The 18,799-nt window shown below is 35.7% G+C and overlaps 1 protein-coding gene and 1 long non-coding RNA gene across 3 annotated transcripts in view; one reads left to right on the top strand and one right to left on the bottom strand.

Moving 5' to 3' along the window:
* Nucleotides 1-382: 382 nt before the first annotated feature.
* On the bottom strand, nucleotides 383-4,378 carry LOC112474094. Its single transcript, XR_003044269.1, has 2 exons — nucleotides 1,863-4,378; nucleotides 383-968 (listed from the first exon to the last, which is right to left on the bottom strand). It is a non-coding gene; the product is annotated as an uncharacterized LOC112474094 (long non-coding RNA).
* SLF2 (SMC5-SMC6 complex localization factor 2) overlaps nucleotides 1,545-18,799 on the top strand; it is a 36,394-nt gene continuing 19,139 nt past the window's right edge. The window contains exons 1-9 of one of the 2 annotated variants that reach the window (XM_006925872.3): nucleotides 1,545-1,858; nucleotides 4,410-4,453; nucleotides 4,881-5,623; nucleotides 6,915-6,972; nucleotides 10,825-11,813; nucleotides 12,798-12,868; nucleotides 15,258-15,380; nucleotides 15,717-15,884; nucleotides 16,893-16,995. In XM_006925872.3, coding sequence (XP_006925934.1) covers nucleotides 1,719-1,858; nucleotides 4,410-4,453; nucleotides 4,881-5,623; nucleotides 6,915-6,972; nucleotides 10,825-11,813; nucleotides 12,798-12,868; nucleotides 15,258-15,380; nucleotides 15,717-15,884; nucleotides 16,893-16,995 — 2,439 coding nt within the window. In that variant the 5' untranslated portion in view covers nucleotides 1,545-1,718. The remainder of the gene's footprint in view (nucleotides 1,859-4,409; nucleotides 4,454-4,880; nucleotides 5,624-6,914; nucleotides 6,973-10,824; nucleotides 11,814-12,797; nucleotides 12,869-15,257; nucleotides 15,381-15,716; nucleotides 15,885-16,892; nucleotides 16,996-18,799) is intronic. The other variant, XM_006925873.3, reaches the window with a different exon arrangement.

The raw sequence follows: 18,799 nt of genomic DNA, 5'->3' as shown, positions 1-18,799 counted from the left end.
CGTTTACCTTCCACCCTTCACCTTGATCACCACTTTATTCCTCATTAATTCTTCATCCTGAGGGCTAACCAGGAAGAAAAGGTGAACTTCAGGTCAGTCGGGCATGCTTAACTATCGAAGCAGTTAAATCTCAGTGCAATAAACTTTAAAGACCTGTCTAAATTCTTTTGTGTCATTTAAGATTTTGCTCTGTCCAACCAATTGACCAGGCCTGCTAATTAAGCCTGGACATCCTTGTGATTGATATTTTAGTTAATAGTTATTATAACAGTATCTGACCTGTCTCTGGAAGATTTTGATAGTAAGTTAAAGTATAAGAGTTGGTCTAAAGAACAAAGGAACTCTAATTTGCTCAGTACTTATTACATGAGATACTCTGAACTGTGCAGTTTACAATGCTTATCTTTTATTAATTACCCAGAAAAGTAGAATACCCGTTTTTATAGATGCAGAAACCGAGGCTCAGATACTCTTATCAGTCTCTCCGTTTGTAAGGAAAACACTGGCTAACAGCCTCTAAAGCAGCAGTCCTCAACCTTTTTGGCACCAAGGAACCAGTGCTCCTGCGAGAATCTAATGCCTGATGATCTGGAGTGGAGCTGAGGTGATGATGCTAGTGGGGGCCAGCGGCTGCAAATACAGATGAAGCTTCGCTCCGCCACCACTCGCCTCCTGCTCTGCAGCCAGTTTCCTAACAGGCCACAGACCAGTACCCGACCACTGCTCAGGGGTTATGGATCTCTGCTCTAAAGTACAGGCCACTTACAAAGGACTGGAAACTGCTGGCAGCTTTCACTAATCTATGCTGTCTACACTTAACATGGGTAATTGAAACCTGACTATGTTCCTTTCAAAAAATCTCCAAAGAATCTGGCTGCAGAGACTTCATGGACAACTCCTTTCAGCAGCTGAGAAACAAAACGCTTCTGTGGAATAAAAAGTCTATTCCATCGGAGTTTCTTTCCTTTCTAAAAAGAAAAAAAGAAAAAAAAAGAAACAGAAAAACAATCAACCACAGCACTCAAGAACCCTCAGAATGGACAAGTTTTCAGATCGGTCTCTGCAGACTACAGAGGAAATTAGGACATTTTGGCCTAAAATGCTAGAGAGACAATGTAATGAATAGCTGAGACTTTCTGAGGCACGATTGTGTGGCACAAGAAACCCAACTGCAAGCCATCCTCACTGAAGGCGGCTGCTGGACTTGCGTTTGCTTCTGCAAACCTCGCTCCTCGCTCTCGACTAGGCTGGTGCCCCCAGCTGCCGCAGCGCCCACAGCGGCCCGCGCCTTCCCGCCCCACGCGCTAGCCACGGATGACGCGGCCGGGGTTCGGCAGCGCTGGTTCGGCAGCGCGCGCCACCTCCGTCCCCCGCCCCCCGCGCACGTGATGGCGGGGCAGTTTTCCTTCTCCCCTCCCCCTTCCCGAAACCCCTCCTTCCTCAGAGAGGCTACGGCTTTCTATTGCGCCACTACCGAAATGACCGCCGTGCCATCCAATCAGAATGCGACTCTTCAAGTAAGACCCGCCCCTTGATGGTCCTCAGGTTCCTTCCCGCTCACACAGGAGTCACTTCCGAAGAGAGAACCGCCATGAAGAGAGAAGGGGGTGCCGCCCACCTCTGCTCCGACAGCCTCCCAGAGTCCCAGCAGCAAAACGGCAACCACGCACCCAACTTCTCCAGCCACAGCTCATGCCGCCGTCGCCAGCGGCGCCGACATGACAAGGCGCTGCATGCTCGCTAGGCCAGGTTTCCCCTCATCCCCAGCCCCGGGGTCGTCGCCCCCGCGCTGCCATCTGAGACCCGGTAGTACCGCCCCTGCTGCAGCGGGAAAGAGAACAGAGAGTCCTGGGGACAGGTACCGTGCAGAGGGCTTGAGAAGGGGCCGGGTCGCGGGGGCAAGGGTATGAGGGAGGACTGCGGACGGCCGCTCTTCTAGTTCCCGCCATCCTCCGCGAGCTCAGGCCTCCGCGTTCCAGGGCCTGGCAAACCCCCGCCCCGCCTCCGTGCGGGGGCTTCTGGGAGTTCGAGTTTCCTCTTCTCTAGTTGGGACGCTGTCCTCGGTCTAGTGACCACAGCCTAGATGGCTACGGAGATCCCGCCTTAGGTAGAACGTGATTTTTGTCTTTTACGATAGCTGGTACCCGGGGCCCTAACTAGTTAATGCATATTTAGGTGGTTTCTATACTTGGCCAGCTCTACCGATCCTAGTGGTTTAATAGTATAAACTTTTTTATATTGTGGGTGAAATTATGTAAGATGTGATGAAGAAAACCCTTCCACGAATTACTTTATAGTTAAGTGTACACGATAATTCATACTTAAAAGAACATGCAGATTTGGAGTGTGATATGTTTTCTCCAGTAATTTTACTTCTCTCCAAGAGGCCAGTTATGTAAAGATTTTGTGAGAGCTATGTAATGAGATGGGGAGATTCCTCAAATGACATCCTCTGACAATAAAACGTGTTTAAATTCTCTACACACTTGGTACTGTCTTTTTTATTTTAAGTGTAAAAATTTGTAACGTAAGTTTAACAATAAATTTGTCTTCCAATATTGTGGTACAGGTCCACAATCCCTTATTTCTGAAAGTCAGAAAGATATGAAAACTCAAAGTTTTCAGTAAGTTTGGCACTACATCTTATTTGGCAGCCAAACCTGACTAGAACTAATGGAAAGTTGTATATGGTCTTTATTCCATTAAGTGTAAGTATTCATAACTTTGCTGGAGAAATATTAACGTGTCAGAGTGCAGTGTAAGACCCCACTGGAGGGCTTTACATACTGCATCCAAGTTACCCTCTTTCTAAAATCCAGTACATTCAGAATTCTAAAATACATTTGGCTCCAAAAGTTTCAAATAAGGGTTTGTGAGCTGTTATAATTTTTTAACTAGTTATAAATAATAAACATTTTTGTGCATATGAACTTAGGGAACCGTTCCTTTTTGAACGTTACATTCATAGTTATTTTACAAATTTCTTGCATGTTTTACCCAAACCATTTTTCTCTCTGGTGCATTAATCAATTAGAAGCCAGAAATCTAATATTTTTAGGGAAGAGATACAGTGTTACTTTTAGAAATTAATGTAAAAACATTTAGTATTATCTTGTTTTGAATTAACCTCTTTTTAATCCTGTCTCGTCTCTCTTTCCTCAACCAATATCTGAGGGCATCATCCTTCTCCACTTTACAGAACCTCCAGCATTTCTTTCTTTACTCTCATGGAGTTAGTTTACCTGATATTTATTTTTCTAAATCAAATGCATAAATTCTTCCTTCCATCACTCATGTTCATAACCACTTAGCTTTTCTACCAATATCTCAAACATTATAGACTCTTGGTAAACCATTAAAAATGAGCCTTCCTCTTTTAATGTAACCAGTAAAGTGTACAAGATATAAAATAAGCTTAACCTACAAGGGACTTGGATTATTCAAGTTTTCTCTGAGCATTCCAAACTCGTAGTGGATAAATGTTTAGATAAAGTGAGACTACCACTTATTCTCTTTCAGTAAAATGAATACTGTTTAGCAAAACTTGCCAGAAAGTTAATTTTTTGCTCTGCACATAATGACATCCCTCTATGCAGCTGACAACTAAATACATGAACAAATCAATACAAATTCTGGTGATATGGTTCTGTTTCACTTCATGTCCACTGTACATTGCAGAAATCCTTAAAAAGAATTGTTTTTGTTATTTACTTCCTGTTCCGTTTGTTTTGTATTTTTCCCAGACAGTGCATTATTTTTCTAATTTAAGAATTTTTAGATTAAAAATTAAGATTTTTAAACTATTAGTGTATAAAGAAGGTAGTATATAAAGATGGTACTGTATAAAAGTATAAAGTTAATGCTTGATCCTTTCTGTCTTTTGCCTGCCACACTTCCATCTACCTCCCAAGACTGGCCAAATCACTTATATTGACATTCTACCATCTATTCTTGTTAATGAGCCTTAAGATTTTACTCAGTTTTTACAATCTCCATTATTCATTCAGCAAACATCTATTAAGCATTATTTTGTACCAGTCAGTGGATATATAAAGGAAGAAGATCAGATGCCTTCAAGATCTTTTATTCTGCTGTGTAACAGCAAGCTTTTCAGTCCCAGGAAGCACTCTACCAATTCTCTGGATCCACGCTTCAATCTTACACTTTAGTACTGTAGGCTGTATAAACCTCAGTTGTATTTTATAAATTTACTCCTACAGGAAGTAGTGGATTGTATTTTCAATTTTTTATCAGCAACGCATGATTGCCATTGTCAGAATTTGATTAAACTATTCAGTGAAATCCAGCCTATATACTATAAATCTACTAGTGTTCTCCATTTAACCTGAATTATTGAGGTTTTAATATTTGCTTATGTGATACCATATTAGTTATGCTTTTATTTTCAGGAAGCAGTCAATTATAGATTTCTTCAAACCAGCTTCAAAACAAGGTATGTATTCCATTAATGCATTTTGGGAGGGAGGGAGATGGATTTAATTTTTAGATCTAAACTCATTAAACATAATGTTTAAAATTGAAATATGAAAATGCAATGTCTTTTTACAAATATAAGTTCTAAACATCGTCAAGAAACTTTTGCTCTTACACTTTATTACATTTAAAATTCCTGTGGTAATTTTCATAATGTATACTATTTTGATTCTCTAATGCAGTAACTTATTTTATAAATAGAGCCATAGGGAGCTTATGAAAGTACAACTATTAACCATGTCTTAATCACCTCTGCCAATAAAATATGTATCATATCTAAATAAATCAAAAATTTTTATGGTGGATTAGTATTTTAAATATTAATTTAAATGTACAAAATAATTTGTATATTTTTAATAATATGCAATTTATATATGTTTTAATAGGCTATTTAGACAGACATATGTTGGATTCTCCACAAAAATCAAACATCAAATATGGAGGAAGTGGTTTGTCCATCACTGGGACAGAGCAGTTCGAAAGGAAACTATCCTCACCAAAAAAATCTAAACCCAAAAGAGTGTCGTCAGAAAAGAGCCCTATTTTAGAGGCTTTCATGAAAGGTGTTAAAGAGCACCCTAAAGATCGTGGTGTACATGAATCATGTCAGCCTTGTGTGTCACTAACCACAAAATGTCCAAAGACAGTTACAAAAGTCTGTCTTCCTCCTTCATTTCACTTGTCAAAAGAGATGAAGACACTAAAGAAAAAACATAGATCTCCAGAGAGAAGAAAGTCACAGTTCATTCATGAAAATAGGGAGAAGAATGATAGAGATCAAAGCAAGACCAATGCAGATTCCAGAAAGCAGGCCACAGTGACAGAAGCTGACATCTTCAAGAATACCTCCAGAAGTCTTAGCAGCAGGAGCAGCTTATCCAGGCACCACCCAGGAGAAAGCCCACTGGGAGCTAAGTTCCAGTTGTCACTAGCTTCTTACTGTAGAGAAAGGGAACTAAAAAAGTTGAGAAAGGAACAAATGGAGCAAAGAATCAACTCAGAAAATTCTTTCTCAGAAGCAAGCAACCTTTCCTTGAAATCCTCAAGTATAGGAAGAAGTTGTCAACCGAGGCAGGAACAAAGTAAACAAAATGATGTCGCACCTGGAAAGAGTAATCTTTCAAACCTGGTAAGCACAATAATTACTGATTAGCTTGGCTACTGCTTTATATTTAGATGCTAAATATAAAAGTATTTAATAATTGTTAAGTTCATATTGGTATCTTTTGGTAAAGAAATGCTGATACACAGTTTGCGTAGAAGCTAGTTTTATTAGATTTTCTCCACTTGTCTATCAGACTCAGTAAAGCAGTGTTTCTTTTCCTTAATTTTTTCAGACCAGGAACAAAGACCTTTCTTAATCAGTAAAGCATTCTTTTTTTAAGTCAAATATAGTCATTGTTAAAGTAGGCTATGCTGAAGGGAGATACTTGAAGAATGGAAAATCAAAAATAGCAGGAAATGGTTTAGAACAGAGGTTCTCAAAATGTGGTCCCTGAACTAGCAACATCAGCATCACCTAGGAACTTGTTAGAAAAATAAATCTTGGGCTCCACCCCAGACCTACTGAGCTAGAAACTAGAGGTAGAGTCCAGCCATCTGTGATTAACAAGCCTTCCAGGTGTCTAATGCACTTTAAAGTTTGAGAATCACTAGTTTAGATTACATATAAATCTTGAGTATGGGTCTTAGAAAATTATCCAAATACATCTTAACATCATCAAATTTCTCTTGAAAATGGACCAAACTTAGATTAGCATAAAAGCTGTTCCTCTCTCCTAGATAGTCATGTTAAGTATATCTGTTTCAAAAAACCTCTCTACATACAGAACAAATACAGGAAGATCAGATAACAAAAAATTACTATGCTGAGAAGATGCTATGAGATTTTAAAACTAGATAAACCAAACTATGGCATTCTAGGAGTGAATGGAGATTGTTGCATTGTATGTTGCTGGAAAATATATTTGGAAACTCTAAGGTCTGCAGGGATTTGGTGCCTTAAGTGAGATTTGCTAATAATCAATAGAGGTTAGTAACATTTGGTCTATTATAAAGTTTCAGTATTTGGCATTGCATCAATACTTAAAAGTATTGAAGAGTGAGTTGTAGCCGTTTGATTGGCAAGTATTAGGCCTAGTATTTATCAAAATAATAGTACGCTATAATATTACTCTTGAATTATCTCTAAATTTGCATTAGGAAAACTGGCATTTTTATATTTTTATGATACAAATGCCCTTTGTTTCTATGATGAAACTTAAGAATTTAAGATATTTTATTACAGAAGTTTGAATTTACCTCCAAATATAGGTGCTTGCTTCGTTCAGTCTAAAAATCTGTGTTTAAATGTTACGAAGAAAAATTCACATTCTTTGCTTCCTTCGACTCCTAATTAATTTTTCTTATTTTGCTAATAGGAAAATGGACATCTCTCAAGAAAAAGATCATCTTCTGACTCATGGGAACCTGCTTCAGGTAGAATCAAATTAAATTTATGAATTTTTAAATTTGCATCTTAATGGCACTGTTTTTTAAAGCAAATTTGTTTAAATATGCAGATTCCTTCTAAAAGTGAATTGAGTATCTCAGATTAGTTTAGAGTTTGGTAAAATTATATTCGAAAAGGAATAGTCTTTGAATTTAGTATATATAACCTGTAGTTTGTCTTGACTTTCCTCTGCCTTCTTCAAGACTACCTAATAATGTGTTTTTCACATGATAATCATTGTTCTACTTTTGAGTCCTTGGCTATAATTAAGAAGCATAATCTTGTATCCTTAGAATTATAGACTGAGATCTTTCTATTAAAAGATGCTTTCTGTATGGTTGAAACTGTTATCATGATCCAAAACAATGTTTCCTATCTTTCAAATACAAAGATTCCTTTTTTAATATCAAATTTCAAGGACACTTACATGATATTAGTTTGTACTTTTAGTATCTACTGGTTGAGAAAATAAGTTACTGTTAATTCAGTAATTGTTAAAGTATCTTTATCTTTTTTTAACTAGAAAATAGAACAATATAAAATTCAAACACAACTGAAATTTATAACACAGAAAATGAAAGGCCCCCAGAAATAACAACTATTTATAGTTTGGTGTATAGTTTGGAGATTTTTTTCCCTGCTATAACAACTATTTATAGTTTGGTGTATAGTTTGGAGTTTTTTTTCCCTGCTATAACTGCAAATTTTGAAAAATGAACTTTACAAATTTATACACTCAGTAAGATACATTGGACGTAATGATAATAGCATCATTTATTGAGTACTTACTGTGCCCCATTCTGTGTCTTTTTAATTCATTTGAGCCTCACATCCATATAAGGTGGTTACTTTTATTAGAGACCAAAAAAACAGAGGCACAGAGAAACAGTTCTGACATCATTCTTCAGGTTTCATGTAAAACTCTTATTTTTTTATATTTTCTAGAGGTGCACTGCATTTTGACCAAGTGATCTCAAGTGTTAAAATCAGTCTTTAGCCAAGGCTAAAATCTTACTTTACCATCATAGAAGGAGCTTCCAGGATACAGGAATAAATTTGAGGTTTTATGTGTTCTTAAAATTTTATTTAACTTTTATAATATTGTTTATTTTGGTGATCCAATTTTAGTGAATTTTGATATTATAGTACAAGAACAGTAATTTTTCAGCCATGCGATTGCTCCCACCCTCAGTGTATTGCACATTTGTAATAATAAATGATCACTTTGCACTGAGATGAATGGAAGAACAAAATACTTTTAGAGTTATACTCTGGCAGTATAAAGGGCTGCTGGTGGTAGTGTTGCCACCAAACTATTCAACTTTTTTTTCTTCTGATAATGAAATGAGTAAGGTAAAAATTATCTTTAGTTCATGGATTTGCAGATTTCATCAATGGTGACTGAAGTACTTAGATTTATGTAATCTCACATACTGAAGTTTTTAAACACTGCTTGAAAAAGATGTTTTCTACATATTTTCAGAGGCAAACTTAAGATGGTTGTCTTCACTTATTTTTATTTCAAATATTTTGCACATTTATCATAATTGTATTTTACTCTTAATAAATATATATTCATACTTGACTGTCAATAGAATATAAAGCACATAAGGGGCTTTCTCTTTCACTAGATAGCGTGAAGAATGCTTATCTTTATCCGATAGTGAATAGATATTAATAATTAAATGTTATGTCTTGTTCATCTTAATGCTATTACAATTATAAGTTGTGATGGTGCTATACATAGTCACATTCATTAATCTCACACAAGTTCAAGGATTTCAAAAATGTTGGTGGCATAGGCATTTGTCCCCATTTGGCTGAATTTTGAGGTCCAATTTAACCCATCTCTAGTTTATTCCGTAATTTGTTAACAGGCAGTCCCCTATTAATGAGGATTTGGATTTTTCCTTTTTTTAATTTTACAAAATCAATCTCTGTCTTATCTGAGTATTTTATATACAATATATATTTGAAATGTTGTAAAACATTGAGGCTGCAGATTGTACAAGGGGTGCAAAAAGAATCATGAAACTTTTGCAGTTAATCCACTGCCCAGGAGACCTTGCAAAAAGGGAGCCTGCCTGCAGTACCAATTCACTCTCCTCTAATTCTAAATGTTAAAAAGCTCTTAATAAGATGATTTTTCCTAAATTCTGCCCACAGATAGTTTTTGTCTCTTGGGTAAGTCTTCAATTCCTGAACAAAGCAGGAATTTTTCCTTATTACTAGCTGTATATAAATAATCTGACTTCTCTAGGAAAATAGAATAAAACTCAAACTGACAAGCTCAGTAGCTCTCTTTTTTATAACTCTCAAACTTAAGATAATCAGTGTAAGTCTGCCCCAAGTCTTCTCTTTTTCCTAGTTCTTTGATTTCTCATTTAGCACTGTAAGGGACCCCTGTCCGTTTTTATAAGACATTTAACCCCCAGAAAACTGAGTGGGCATGAATGATTTCTTCAGTTAATAAAAGATATCTGTAGAAGAATGGAGATGGGGCGTTTGTTTATTTGTTGATTTTTCATTTTATAAATTGAATTTTCCAGTTTATGTATTGACCAAGATATTCAAATAATTGCTTAACTCTTGAGGTTTTTGTTTTGTTTTGGTTTTGTTTGTTTATTTTTGTTTTTACTCTCTTGAAGATTTGGGAACATGGAGGATCTGTCCATGTGAAGAAGGAAACTTGATTTAGGGAAATTTGATTTGGGAGAATACTGATTATATAAATAGTGAATTTTTAATGAATGATGAATTTTAAGAATGAATTAATGAAACCACATTTTTAAACACAATAAGAAAATTTTAAAAACTGGTTATTAAAGTACTTCTGATTGGAGCTCCTAACACACCGATTGTATTAGTTTCCTAGGGCTGCCATAACAAAGTACCAAAACTTAGGTGGCTTAAAACACCAGAAATTTATTACCTCACTGTTTTGGAAGCTAGAAATCCAAACTTAAGGTTATCAGCAGGGCCACGCTCTCTAACGGAGAAGCCTTCCGTGCCTCTTCCAGCTTCTGCTCTTTGCCTACAATCCTTGGCATTCCTTGACTTGTAGATGCATCCTTCCAGCCATATAGCACATCATCTTCCCTCTGCATATGTCTCCCTGTCCAAATTTCCCTTTTGATAAGGACACCAGTCATATTGGATTAAAATCCACCCTAATGACCTCATTTTAATTTGATTACCCCTTCTAAAAGACCCCATTTCTAATTAAGGTCACATTCCAAGGTTCTGGGAGTTAGGATTTTAACATATCATTTTGGGAGCCACAATTTAACCCATAACACAGCTGCAGACTAGAGAGATACATGGGAAAGGATAAACAAATAGCAGCGAGAAAGATTGGATGAATTGTTTTTTTAATTGAGAAATTAAAATTTGACTTCAGCTAGTTACCATATTTGTGTTTTAAGGTACTATAAATTTAAATATAGAAGTGTTAAATTTCTAGAACCAGGTAGTCCTTGGTCTAAGAAATGGTATATGCACTTTGAGAGAAAATGCTTTTGGAATCCTTTCCTTGATACAAATATGCAGTATTTTATGTGTGGGAGAGTGACACTTTTAGTTATATTTAGATAGTAAACTTTTAATCGTTTTGGAATGAAGATGAGCATTTGTCATTGTCTTGGCCTGACCAGTATTTATCAGTTAATGAATAAATGATACTATTAACGCTTTTTCCTCATTCCATATGTGGTGAATAAACTCCACCTGAACTTTTAGAATTTAAACATTTTGTCATGGTGTTCTAGACACTCATTGAATAAACTTTACTAAGAGAAGAAAGTATACTTTTCACTAATCTAGCAAAAATTAAATTTTAGCAGGCTCTAAGCAGAATAAATTCCCTGACAAAAGAAAAAGGAACTCTGTGGACTCAGATCTGAAAAGCACAAGAGAATCTATAATGCCAAAAGCAAGAGAGTCCTTTCTTGAGAAGCGTCCTGATGGACCACATCAGAGAGAGAAATTTATTAAACATATTGCATTGAAGACACCTGGTGGTGTACTGCGCTTGGAAGATATATCCAAGGAACCGAATGAAGAAGCCGATCGCTCCTCTGCAGACTTGGCACCTTCAAATTCTGGCCACCATTCTTCCAGGAATAGTGACCAAATCCGTGTGGCAAGTACCAAAGAGACTAAGATGCAGAAACCCCACTTATCTTTACCTCAGGAAAAGTCTGCAGCTAAAAAAGCTAGCAACCTTCAGAAAAATAAAACTGCTAGCTCTGTGGCATCAAAGGAGACAAAACTTCTACCTTTACTTTCCCATGTTCCAAATGCTGGTTCCTCTCGGGTACCATTAAATACTAAAAATTGCACTCTTCCAGTTCTTAAAAAAGATAAAGAGCGTTCCTCATCTAAAGAATGTTCTGGGCATTCTACAGAGTCCTCCAAACACAAGGAACACAAAGCAAAGACTAATAAGGCTGATTCTAATGTATCTTCAGGGAAAATTTCTGGGGGATCTTTGCGTTCAGAATATGGCACTCCTACAAAGTCTCCCCCGGCTGCTTTGGAAGTTGTGCCATGTATCCCAAGCCCTACAGCACCTTCAGCTAAAGCCCCTTCAGATAAAGAGAGTTCAGGAAATTCCAATGCAGGTAGCAATGCACTGAAAAGAAAACTAAGGGGTGATTTTGATAGTGATGAAGAAAGTTTAGGTTACAACCTAGACAGTGATGAGGAAGAGGAAACATTAAAATCACTGGAAGAAATAATGGCTCAGAACTTCAGTCAGACTCCTGCATCTACAGGAAAGTCTTCTGCTCCTTCCAAGGGGCTTAGATCTCAGTCATCAGACTATACAGTAAGTAATTCTATAGCATTTATCTTTACTTGAAGAAAGATGGATTAGTGAAAAAGGGAAGAAAATTAGAACTTATTTTAAATTTCAGTATTTGTTATGGTTCATAATTGGTCTAAAACTGGTGTAGTATTTGATTAGTTAATGGGTTTTCAATACCTTTAGTTTTATTACTGTAAATCAGTGGTCTCCAAACTTTTCTGATCACACACACTTAGTAAAAATTTTTTTGAGCATGCACCCCAATATATATGTATACTTATAGATTAATACATGTGCATGCACCCCAATATATGTATATGTATACTTATAGATTAATACATGTATCATTATGTACTTTATAAAGCATATGCAAAAACAGATTTTAAAGGAAGAAGAAAGTATTTTCCTATGGAAGTTAATGTAGAAGTTACTATAGACTAAGTTCTACTGGAGTTTCTATAGACGTTCCGTATAAATAGAAGTTCTATTATTTTCTTCCTGCACCCCAATGGATCACCTTGCACACCCCCTGCTTTGGAGACCACTGCTGTAAATGAAGGTAGAGTGTAGAAATGTTGTTAATTGTGGTGTGCAATTTTATTTTTAAGTGCTTCATTCTATCTTGGGAATAAGCTGAATTCTAATGTCTGTGAAATTTGGTGGGGAAGGTGTTAATGTTCCATGGTAACACCTAAAAATTAGTTTGATTCCACTAAAATAGAATTTAAAAATAAAGACAGGGTAGCCATGGAGCCCTTGGGTGTTTGGAGTCAGTTCCTAGGGCTAACAGTAGTGCCTTTCCTAATAGATGGTGAAATCAAGTTGCCTGCAGTACAAAATACTAGATTTAAAGCATGATGGTGAAAATTCTTTTTTAAGAAAGGTATCCTCCTGCCCAGGTTATTGAAATAGAAAATATTCTATAGTACTCCAAATAACTTAAAACATCCCAGTTTTTCACTAAGATATGTTATAAAGTATTCCTAAATTTTCTTCTTGTTTTAGGAACGTGTTCATAGTGGAACGTACACAAATACTCTAGAACGTCTAGTGAAGGAAATGGAAGACACACAAAGGTTAGCATCATGACTACCTTGCTAAATTTAACATACTGCTTATTTGTGTGGGTGGCTTTTAATTTACCTTAAAAAATCATGAACTGACTACAAGAAAGGGCTCACCTGTACTCTCTGCTCTTGCAGCCTCCTCTACTCATTACTACTTTTAGCATTCTCCAGGCTTTTAATCAAGTTTAATTGTGCAAGGGGGTAAAGTTCACTGGCATTAAGTACATTTACATTGTTGTGCAACCATCACCACCATACATCTCTAGAACTTTTTTCTTTTATCTTCCGTAACTGAAATTCCATGCCCATTAAACAATAACTCCTCATTGTCCCCTCCTCTCCCATCCCCTGGCACAACTACTATTGTACTTTATGTCTCTATGAAATTGACCATTCTAAGTACCTCAGATAAATGGGATTGGAAGCATGTGGCCTTTTATGACTGGCTTATTTCACTTAGCATATCTTTGGGGTTCATACATATTGTAGCATGTGTCAGAATTTCCTTTTTAAGGCTGAATAATATTCCATTGTACCACATTTTGTTCATCTATTGATGGACACTTGGGTTGCTTCTATTTTTTTACTATTGTAAATATTGCTGCTGTGAACATGGGTGTACAAATATTTCTCAAGTACCCACTTTGAATTCTTTTGGGTATATGCCCAGAAGTGGAATTGCCGGATCATATAATAATTCTATGCATAATTGTTTGCAGAACTGCCATATTGTTTTCCATGGTGGCTGCTCCATTTTACATTTCCACCAGCAGTGCACAAGGCTTCCAGTTTCTCCACATCTTTACCAAGCCTTGGTATTGGCTGGGTTGTTTTTTTTTTTTTTCCCTGCCCTTATAGTAGCCATCCTAATGAGTATGAAGTGGTACCTCATTATGGTTTTGATTTGCATTTCCCTAGTGACTAAAGATGTTGAACATCTTTTCATGCCCTTATTGTATAGCTTCTTTGGAGAAATATCTGTTCAGATCCTTTGCTCAATTTTTAATTGGGTTGCTTTTGTTGTTATTGTTCGCATAGGTAAATTTTTTTTTTTTTAATGTTTTTTATGCCTTTCTAGTCCAAGTTTGAAACCAGCATAACCAGACATGTTATTTCTACATCAAGCTACTCTTTTGAGGAAGATGTTTAGAATTATGACTGATAGCCTCCTACATGCACTTACAGAGAAATCAAAAAGTTTGAGGATCATAATGTCCCTAATTAGATTTATATGATTGGTTGCAACTACTTTACTAATGAGAGGGGGAAAATATATTTCTTATGAGCTCAAGGAATATCCTTGAAAGTAGCCCAGAGAACTTCACTAAAAGCTTAGCTGGCTTGAAGTTGGTATGTATGTGTCTCAAATTTGATAACTAAGCAGCTCACTATAGGAATTGCAGATACTTAGTAAGTCAGAAGTGTTCCCTTTCTGAATGTAATTAAAGAAATTGTTCCTATTATAAAATTAATTAAATGTTTCATAAATTCATGTGATTTGTGATGTCAGATCTGAAGTTGCTTATTTACAATTGAACTTGCACAGATCAAAGGCAGAGATGCTACTTTAATCTGATGATTGATTCTTTCCTGTAGTGATAGAGCAGTACATTTATTTACTGGCCATTTACTGTTATATTATACTCATCTACTGTGGAGCTGAAGCTGAGAATAAGGACCTCAGTTAAAATAACTTAATCTTGGTAAGCAATATAAACAAAGACTTTAAAGCTAGACTCTGGCTTTGAATCCCAGCTCCTCACCTTGTGAGCTTGAGCACATTAGCTTTTTAATGTCTGTTTCCTCATGCATAAAATGGGTAATCATAAACTACCACACTTTTAGTAGAGTGGCTGTCGCATAGTAAATGCTCAGTTAAGAGTTAGGTGTTGTGATGATAATGATGACAATGATAATGACTGCTACTAGAAAGCCTAGTTAACATATCAGGTTGTTTGTTATCTACTAGAAGTCAAATGAGCATTAAAGATTAGAGGGACTAATCAAATTAGTCATGTTGAGCCTTTGCCATTTTTCCTTACCTTTCTCTAAGTGATTTCGGCATTATTTTTGAAGTCCTACCTATAAGGAAATGTTCAAGTTTTTTTTAATGCAATAGAACACTATTCTAATACCATACCAGTAGATGGATAAAAGCCTAAGACCTAAATTAGATTTTCTGTGTTTGGTGGAAATAGTATATACTGTATCATCATCATGTATGTGGGAAACAAGATTTGACCTATAGTGTAAATAAAGTCTGTCTTATAACAAGGTATTTGAATAAGAGTTTTCCTTGGTGCTGTTTTTCGACATAAAGATTTTTTTAATTTTGTGCAGTGTTGGTAGTATATTTTTTAAGGCAAACCATTTATTATAACATTCTTTCAATTCTCAGGCTAGATGAACTGCAGAAGCAACTACAGGAAGATATAAGGCAGGGCCGAGGCATTAAATCCCCAATAAGAGTTGGAGATCAAGACAGTACAGATGATGAGGATGGCCTCTTAGAAGAGCACAGGTACAGCATTTTTCACTATGTTTACCATATTAAGTTTATACATTTTTTATCTTTGTTTTTGTAAAATAGATGAGCCATTGATGGTTATTTACTTAGTAGATAATCTATGATGGATTTGAAAGGCAAATGTTAAGGCCAAGTTACATCATTTGTCTTTTCTCCTGGTTATTGTTTCTTTTCACACGCATATTTAGTGGTTTTGGACTAACAACAAGCAAAAAGTGTAAGGTGCAAAACATATGTTCTCTTGTTTTGCACCCAGCTTTTAAATACAAAATTATGTGCAGTATAACTGTTTGATATTTAGTACCTTTTTTTTTTTTTTTTTAATTTCAGGGAATTTCTAAAGAAATTTTCAATTACAATTGATGCTATTCCTGATCATCATCCAGGTGAAGAAATATTTAATTTCCTCAATTCTGGAAAAATTTTCAATCAGTATACCTTGGATTTAAGAGACTCTGGTTTTATTGGACAAAGTGCTGTAGAAAAGCTTATTCTTAAGTAAGTAGAAAAATAGAAATTTTACTTTTATGTAAAAATTACTCTAAGATTCTGACTGATGTAATCTAAACATTAATTTCTATTATGACCTATCCAGTTTCTTAATCCTCTTACTTATTACTATTGCCCTTTGCGTTTTTTGTTTTTTGTTTTTTTAGTTTAATTATAGGGAGCAATGTAAGATAGTCGTTTGGCACATCACATCTTTATTAATTAGGATTAAGATCAGTGTATAATAACAGTGACTGTCAAAATAACGGGCTTAAATAAGAGGTATATTTCTTATGTGAAAGAATTCAGAGGTAGAAAGTCCAGGGCTGGTGTTTCAATACATAATCTTTCTTTGCCACCATCCTTAGCACTTGCTTGCTTCAGGTGCTCTTGGAGCTCCAGCCTTTACATTCAAATTCCCAGAAATCCCACACAACATTTCTACTTATGGTTAGTTGGATAGAACTTAGCATGACCATACCAGCTGCAAGGAAGGCTGGGAAGTGATTTTTATTTTTGGCAGCCAGTGTGCTCAACTAAAAATCAGGGTTCAGTTATCAAGAGGAAAGATAAAGATAAATGTTGGGATAGGCATCTAGCAGTCTCTACCACAGTGCTTTTCTTCAAATTGCCACAAAGCTAATTTCTCTTGATATGGTACGTGATATCTCAGATCCAGAGAGATCTCATTAATTAATTCTGGTGCTGAGTTTTATGAAGTATAAACCCAAGCTGGCAAAAGCAGATAGTGTCCTGAGACTTGATAGTCTCCTTCTCAACACTGCCAGCTAACGATTTGTCCACCAGATAAATCTAGTAACAAGCCAACAGATTGGATCAACTTTAGGCCATCAATTCAATTTCTCTTATGAGTAACCCATTCATATTGGGGTAGAATCCACCTCCATGGACTTGAGGATGATTTGCTTGCTCGTTTCCCTGATTATGTCAGATGTGGTGGTAGAAGTTTCTTGCCATGAAAGTAACAGTCATATTGATTTTACTATATTTTTTCAGATCAGGAAAAACAGATCAGATTTTTTTGACAACACAAGGCTTCCTTACCTCTGCTTATCACTATGTCCAGTGCCCTGTACCTGTGTTAAAGTGGCTCTTTCGGGTAAGAGAAATGTTTGGGGGTATAGTTGCCTCCTATTGTATTTCTCTATTAAAAACAAGCTTTTAAATATAATTTTATTTGCACGTTACTAGAGAAAATAATATTTAACACATCAAACACATGATTTCAGTGGATTGGAATGAAGCAAAAAAGTCAATGTAAAGAGATTATAAAGAAAATACTAACGCAGGTGGTATGCAGGGTAATGTTAGTTGTCAATTATGTTAGTAATGTTGGTTGTACTTAAGACATTTCATCACATTGGTAAATCACTATTATAGTTAGTTTCAGAAGAGGTCTTCTAACACTTACATACCTGAGGGATTTTTTACCCATTTTTATGGAGGTGCCTATGTACATTTTTAAGATTTGACTTGTATACTACTACTATTTCCCCATTCATATATATATTTTCTTGGTATGCAAATCCAAGTGGTTTTCTTATCCATTCATATTTAACTCTTAAGTCCACTTAAATAATTATCTTAATTTTTGTATTATCTACATGGGAACTGTATAAATATCAATGGTAGCAGAGAACTAACATATATGAAGTGAAAAGTGAACCAACATGAGTTTCTATTCTGGACTTTAAAACAGAATTTCAGTGAATCTCATATTTGGCAAGAACTAGATATTCCAGTGCAGCCTTTTTTCATATAGCTAGCATTTTTGAGTGCAAAGTATGCCAGGCCCTGGAGAGAACAGCAATAAAAAGAAAATCAGTGTTGCTGATATCATGAAACCCATATTCTGATATAGAAGAAACACAAATGTGTGTATGCACATTTACTGGTATATTGTGTCAGATGGTAAGTGTTATGAAGAAAAAGTAGGCTAAGGTAGATAAAAATATCAGGGTAGGAAAGAAAATTTGCCTTTTTAATATATACATATAGTAGTTAATGAAGGCCTTACTGATAAGGTGATCTCTGAGTAAAGAACTGAAGAAAGTGCTGGAATGAGCCTTGCCAATGTAGGCAAAGAGGATAACAGGTGGTGCAGACTATGAGGCAGGCGCATTTGCTTCCAATGGTTAGGAGATAACTACTTGGACCTCAGTAATTTTTTTAAACAGTTCTAATTAAATAAAAAGTTGCCTCCCTACAGTTTTCATCTAGTAGTACTAATTATCTTCCCTATAGCTTCTCAGAATATACCTCATCTGTCTTAACAGTCAGTCCTTCAGTTATTTTTAGACACTCTCATGGCTGTCATCTCTCCCCACATTAAACATTTGCAGTCACTTAATTTCCCTTTACTGATCATCTTTCTGGAAAGACCCTTTGCTTGTCAGTGTCACTCTCCCCATAAATGGACCTATTTTCCAGATAAGGTCTTTCTTACCAGCCATTTTCAGCAAGACTTTTACCTATCTACTCCACTCACATATTTCTATTTATTATAGTTCAAAATTTTATTTGCTTTCACACCAGGGCTTCATTATTCTCTATGTAATATATCTTTTCTTAAACTTACAAGTAAGATTTTGCATTTATCTGTGTTAATTTTCATCTTCTTGATGTGGGCCCATCATTATAGCCTTTAAAACCCTATCGATGACATACAGGCATATCTTTAAGCAGTTTTTTATGCTCCTCATATTTATTCTTTAAAAAACAAACTAATAATCATTTATTAAGCATTTTTTTGTGTGTAAGATACTTCGTCTCATTTCTCCTTTCCAATTCCAAGTCCTTTTTTTGTGATGGAGAGACTTACCAATTTATAAGTATTTTTTTACAAAATATGTCAGAATTCATTTTAATGCTATAGTCCTAATTAATATTTTGTAAATTTAATT

Source organism: Pteropus alecto, unplaced genomic scaffold (assembly GCF_000325575.1).
Source record: "Pteropus alecto unplaced genomic scaffold, ASM32557v1 scaffold88, whole genome shotgun sequence".
NCBI lineage: Eukaryota > Metazoa > Chordata > Mammalia > Chiroptera > Pteropodidae > Pteropus > Pteropus alecto.
Note: the sequence above shows the minus strand (reverse complement) of the source record. Positions and strands in the feature narration are given on the sequence as shown.